This window comes from Antrostomus carolinensis, unplaced genomic scaffold, assembly GCF_000700745.2.
Source record: "Antrostomus carolinensis isolate BGI_N321 unplaced genomic scaffold, ASM70074v2 scaffold18449, whole genome shotgun sequence".
In the NCBI taxonomy this organism is placed as follows: Eukaryota; Metazoa; Chordata; class Aves; order Caprimulgiformes; family Caprimulgidae; genus Antrostomus; species Antrostomus carolinensis.
This window is the reverse complement of record NW_010339432.1, coordinates 16,162-22,382: the sequence shown is the minus strand read 5'-3', so window position 1 is coordinate 22,382 and position 6,221 is coordinate 16,162. Positions and strand designations below refer to the sequence as shown.

Genomic DNA, 6,221 nt, shown 5'->3' with positions numbered 1-6,221 from the left:
CGGTAACTACACAGCACATTGCACGGCTGCTGGGTTCCGTAGGTCGACACCAGACAAGCTTATTAATTGCACGCTTCTACACCAATTTTTTTTTTCAATTTCACCCAGACTGAAGCCTTCCCACATTCTAAGACCGAGGTTCTGTTCCTCTGCTCACAGTACCAGGTACCTCATTAGTAGTGTGGGAGCCAAAGGAGGTGTTGCAGATTCCTGTAAACTCTCAAAAAGCAATCCCAAAAAGCCACCTTATCTACCTCCGGCATTTTCCTGCTCACCTCCTTTGATGCAAAAGGAATTTTTGGCAAAGGTTAGCAGCTCATTGTGGTATCCAGCATTATCTTGCTTTCCTTGCACTTCTTTCCCACCCACCTCCTCTGCTTTTCCTCAGCTCGGAGCCAGGGCTGTCTCTGGGAGGTGTTTGTGCAGTTCCTTGCACAACAGCAGCTCTCAGTGCTGGATGTCAGTAAGTTCAGGTCTTGCTTTCTTGCACTAAGAGGGGAGAGAAAACACTTCATGTGTTTCTTAGCAAGGGTAATGCTGGCAAAGGTGTCTCTGACCAGTTATGCAGCTGGCTTCAGTGGGAAGCAGCCGGTATCCCTGCTGCAAAGCTGCCCAAAGGACAAAATCTCCTTGGGTTAAATTAAACGTGGCAGGTAGCAGCCACCCGGCAAAGCAGAAACCATCACCCGCTCTACCAGTAAGTCTGCTGAAGGGAGAGTGCGATGACCAGAGCAAACGATGGTGCTGGTGTCCCGATGACTCAGTGGTTCTTGGTAACAAACTCACCAAATGGAAGAAAAATCTAATTTCAAATATTTTCATTTTCTGAAGCAAATGATAAGATGTTGCTCTCAGCAGTTTCTCACATAAACCCACTCTCGTGTGCAGTTCAAGTAACAGAATATTGAAGGTTACTCAAAATATGATTCAAGTAGAGCATATATTCATTTATAAACTGTCCAGAGTGAGTTTTCATGCCATATGCTCTGTGAGAAAAAAGTTTCCACCTCATACTGAAAAGAAATTATTTGAGTGTGCACAACTGCTAGGCAAGGTCTGATGGCAGGGAGGGGACTAGGGGGTGTGGAAGATGCAGCTAGACAAGAGGGGGAGTTGTGGTTATTCTTTACTAGAAAGCACAGGATGGATTTCTAATTGCAAGCGTAAGGAGTTTACACTGCAAAGGACATTTCTACCTCTTATTTTGTATTCTCTGATTGCTGTTGGGTACTTTGCATTTTGTGAATGGAAGAGAGAAAATTGACAAGAAAGAAAATTAAGGGGGGAAAGATGTGATAAATGTACCGCAATGCATATTTAAAAGTGCACACTCCCCAATACTCTGCTCCTTGGGGCTGGCTTTGTCACATCCCAGCTCTTCAGATGGGCAACAGGCAAGTGAAGCATCAGTTACCCAGTGGAAAGCGCAGGCAGGCAGCACGTTTTGATGGTACCCGACAAGTCTGGTCCCAAGGGAAAGGATTTCATCCCTCCCTGACAGAAGGACAGCGAAGCCAACACCTCGTGCTTACACCAAACCTGCTCCAGTTGCGTCGCAGGCTGCACACCAGCCAGGCTCACAGTGTCGTGTCGTGGCAGTGGGTGGCCGTCCCGGCAGATGCTGGGGCTTGAGGAGCAAACCCAGCACCCACAGCTCTGCACAGGGTGCTGTCACACTCTCCCGTGCAAAATCAATGGGGAGATATGGTGCTTTCAGTGGTCAGGTGAAACAGGGTTACTTCACTGCTGTGAGCAGCAAGATACTGTAGGAGAAATAAGCTTTGTCCAGGTCTCTTCCAAAAGTAATCCTGTAGCATTTCCCACCAGTGCTCCTGAGACTCTGGGATTGTAAATTGGGCATGGACAAGCTGTAAGAAACCTAATGGAGCTGGGATTGGGTTTAGAAAGAGATGGATCCTCATTTAATAGATGGTTCCTTATTTATACACCTAGACACTATCTACTGGGCTATTTCCTGGGCTACATTTGTGAAGGACAAGGGTGGGGGATCACTGCCTGCAGGAGGGCACAGACTGGCTGGGACAAACCCCACACCTAATGCCCAAAGTTGTAGCTGACACACAGAGAATTGGCTATGGGCAACCTGGAGATACGCAGAAGACTCAAGAGTTGGTTCCCTTTCTGCTTATAGTGCGGGGAAGATGCAGATGCCAGCAGTAATCACTTGTTAGATGAACACCAGCCTCTCACCAAATCATTCACCAGCATCCTGATTTACTCAGTCACAGGCCTGTCTCTCCTACCTGGGTCTGTCAGGATTTTCACCACCTGAGATGTTTCAGTTCACCTGGGTTTGTGTTTTACTGGAGCAAAACAGCCTGGAGGAAAGCCTCTTCACAGGAGCATCTGCAGCCATTCAGAGGTCTCTGCTCACACCTTTCACCAGCCTTTGATCACTTGGCAGTTGCCAGCATGGTCCCTTCCTCAGCTTCTCTTGGGATGACAATCCTCACTGCCAGTTCTTCCATCATACTGAACTGTTGTGCTTTCTAGTTCTACCCTTCACCTTCATGTCTGCAGCTGAGTACTGGCACATTTACAGAGCTAGGAAGCAATTTCCCCATCAAAATAATTACCAAACTATAACTGCTTGTGAAATTAAATAAATTACAAATCCTTATACACTTTTTTTTTAAAAAAAAAGGAAAAAAAAGCCACATTGATGTCTCATTTGCTTATAAAGGTACTTGCATACAGCTGAGATCTGTTCTTGCAAGGTGCAACCTAAATGGGAATTAAAGGCAGTCGGACACAGCAGAAACAGTCCTTTAATGGCTCATGAGTAACCAGCTCCCTGTAAGTAGTGTCCAGTCCTTGTGCTGGATTTTGCTTGACAGGATTTTCAGAGCATAACAGACAATGAAACACCACCAATGTTTAACCAGTCAGGACAGACAATTACAAGGCAACTTTAAGATCCTCATTTGTCTCTATTTTCAAAACCAGGATTCACCCCCCTAAGTGAACTGGCAGCTCAGTTCACAGACAGACTTTTAACGACATCTCCCAGCTCTGCCCAGAGCACTTTAGATTCTCATCAGTGTGAATTTCAAGCACGAAGAATGAACACTCCAAAGCAGAGGTACGCGTTTGCGGTACCAAGTCAGGCAGCGGCAGTGGCCTGCGGTGGGCGAGAATGACCCAAACGTGCAGAAATGCCAGATGTCACAGGGTGAGACAATGTGGCAAAGCCTATAAACATTCAAAAATGCTTTTTCCAGCGCACATTTGTGATTCATAAAATCTGGAACTATAATGAATTTCAAATGCCACATAAATGTTCAAATACAAGATTTTTCTCTGTGCTTTCATAACGTTTTAACAATATGTGTCTGGGTTGCATAAAGCTGGCATTAAACTTGCAAAGGTGTGACTAAAACCCGTCTTTTAACCGGAATTACTGAATAAAAAGTAATGATTGCATTTTCAACTTTTTTCAAGTGAGAATTTATCTTCCTGTAGTGCCCGCACAGGTGCTGTAAAAGGCTGCAGGACGTTAGAACTGCTCTAGCAAGGGAGAGAGAGCGGAGAACTTTTTTCTCTGAACAATCTTCATAGAGTATCAAAAGCTTCTGAAGAAGGAATCCCTCTGGGGTGATAAATTTCATCTGAGAAGCGCCTACGTGAAGGAAGTGCAAAAAAAAAAAAGTGCCCATTACCCAGCATTTCAAATGTGGGAACACTCTTAAGATTTTTCTTTTTAAATATCGACCTTTCCACCAGGCACAGGCGAGGTCTGTTAGAAGGAGCCAGGGGATCCTGCAGCATCGTTCCTGGGGTCAATGGATCTTCCCAAATCTCTTCTGTGACTACGCCATGTGCACGTGTCCATGCAGTTGCAACTCCTACCCCCAACAGACGAGTAATTTCCCCACTCCAGCTGTGGTTCAGAAGATAAACCCCTTGTTACAACTAACTCAACCTCTCCTCCCTTTCCCAAATCACAGGATTTGAATAACTGTCTTAACCAAGACAGGAAAACATCTCAGGACAAACTAATTCAAGGGGTTAGTCCTAAACAATAGTGAACATCATCAATTGTCATTGTTTTAATGTTTTCAGGTTCTTCTTCTAAACCACTTCTCTAGTGTAATCTCCAGCTGCCATTAATTTCTTTTAAAACACACTGTGAAGTAGGAACTCTTAAGAAGGTGGAAGAAAACATGACTTTTTAAGATGAGACCTTAAATTCAACCAGAACTAGTGACAACTGGAATGGATGTAGTAATTCCCAAGTGGGTTTATAATTTTCCACGTTGTTTTTGTACTTCCCTCTTCTTGGAGGTGCATCATGTATTTCATAACAAGTCATCCCAGGGACAGTGCAGGTTCTCGAAGAGGCATCTGCACGAACATTATTTAGGACATCGAGAAATACAGTCAGCACTTGCAGTGCATTTAGAAAAAAAAGCTCTTTGGAATATTAATTATAACATTGCAAAAGTATAGTATAATCACAATCAGCATTCTCTTATTTGTTAATGAGAATTTCCATTTACAAATAGATCTCCTAGACGTTGTGGGCATTTGATTTAAATTCCATTGTGTAAGTTATTCATATTTTAGGTTTGCTACTATCACAGTTGTAAGTGAACGTGCCGTGGATGGACAACGACGCGCAGTACTTGGAAAAGTACAGAAACATCATCCAAACTTCAAAACCACAGAAAAAATCTTTCAGAACAGGCTGGCAAAATCTTCACTCTGGATTAATCACTGAGCAGTGTTAAATCTGAGCATACAGTGGAAGAATCCATGTGCAGAAGTACAAGAACCGTGTGAGCTCAGGGACTGAAAAGCTCGGCACAAGGACGAGGTGTGAGTGTTCACGATTAAACTCAACACAAACAGAAGTGTGAAAGAAACAAACCCAAATGCTTATTTACAAAATGGTTGTGGGGTTTTTTTCCACGTTTAAACGTTTAATTAACATATAATTTCCACTCTGCAATTTTGCCAAAACAGAACAAAGGACAGTGCTTAAACCATTTTCTCTGAAATCTACGTTGGTTATGGAATATGCAAGTGTTTCAGTATTTTCCCTCAGCACGTCATCATCTCTCTTGTAGACAGGATAACATTAACCAAAAGCTCTACAAAGATAACAAATGTAGAGTCTGCCTTCCCTGTCAGAAACTCTTCTGAAAAATATTACTGAGAAGAAAATTTCAAGAGCACTTTAATATACAGAATGAGTGGCATACATGTATGGGGCTTATTTTAAAGAGACAGCCTTTATTTAAAGTACTTTGTTTTGTAGATCTTATAAAGTAAACATTACAATACTTTTTCACAAATATATTAAAATTGTTTAAATTTAAAAGGCAATTCCACTGGATGATGGATATTTTTAAAGAAAAAAAATTCAACAGAAACAGGCAGCTCAACTAAAACTAGATTTTAAACATTCTGTCACTGTTATTTTGTTTTTGCAGTAAAAAGAAGAAGAAGACATTTTTCACCCAGACTTCCTTTACAGCAATAAGGCAACTCCAGGAGATCTGAAAGAGCCCCTTGGAGATTACAGATACTGTAACTGGCTGCTCCTCATGCTTTATAACACCCAAAGGTGCAACTATCCATTAATCACAATCACATTTGTGCATTCAAATATAAAACTTAAATTACAGATTTTAAAAATATTACTAATAGACTTCCCTATCATAAAATGTTTTACATTTACAGTACTTGAACTATTTCAGTTCTGGGTTGATGAGGTTTAAGCAATTTACCACTGCAAGAGTTAGACTCTGGAGCTCACAAACAGCACAACCCAACCAGGGGCAGCAATAGTCGGTAGAGTCATAGTGCAAATCAAAATAAGGAGTGCAGAATTGCACGAGTTGTTTACATTTCTAAAATATAAATGAACAAGACAAGATCTTATATTGTACATGCAATAAATTACAGTAAGCATATGACAATGGGGCTGGGGCATTCTACAATTTTAGCTGGTGTACCAGAGTTGAAGCCTGTGAAAGATAGGACTTGGTAAACAAAACATTTCAAACCTCTGTTGTCATAGCACTTGAACTATGCTTTCATGCTTTGTACTTCTGCTTCCCCGTCTCGCTGATCACACAGATGTGCTGAAACAAAATAAAATAAAAAGCTCCTGTTAGAAAAGTAACGTAAGAGACCAATGTTTTACATATGTACTCAATAATGCGCTCCTGAAAAACACACAACCATGCTACACA

The 6,221-nt window shown here is 42.0% G+C and overlaps 1 protein-coding gene across 1 annotated transcript in view; it reads right to left on the bottom strand.

Annotated features, from left to right (window-relative positions):
* Positions 1-5,236: 5,236 nt before the first annotated feature.
* The window catches only part of HPRT1 (hypoxanthine phosphoribosyltransferase 1), a gene marked incomplete at its 5' end in the record, with an annotated part of 15,625 nt that continues 14,640 nt past the window's right edge, over positions 5,237-6,221 (bottom strand). The window contains one exon of the mRNA XM_010175855.1: positions 5,237-6,110. Coding sequence (XP_010174157.1) covers positions 6,063-6,110 — 48 coding nt within the window. The remainder of the gene's footprint in view (positions 6,111-6,221) is intronic.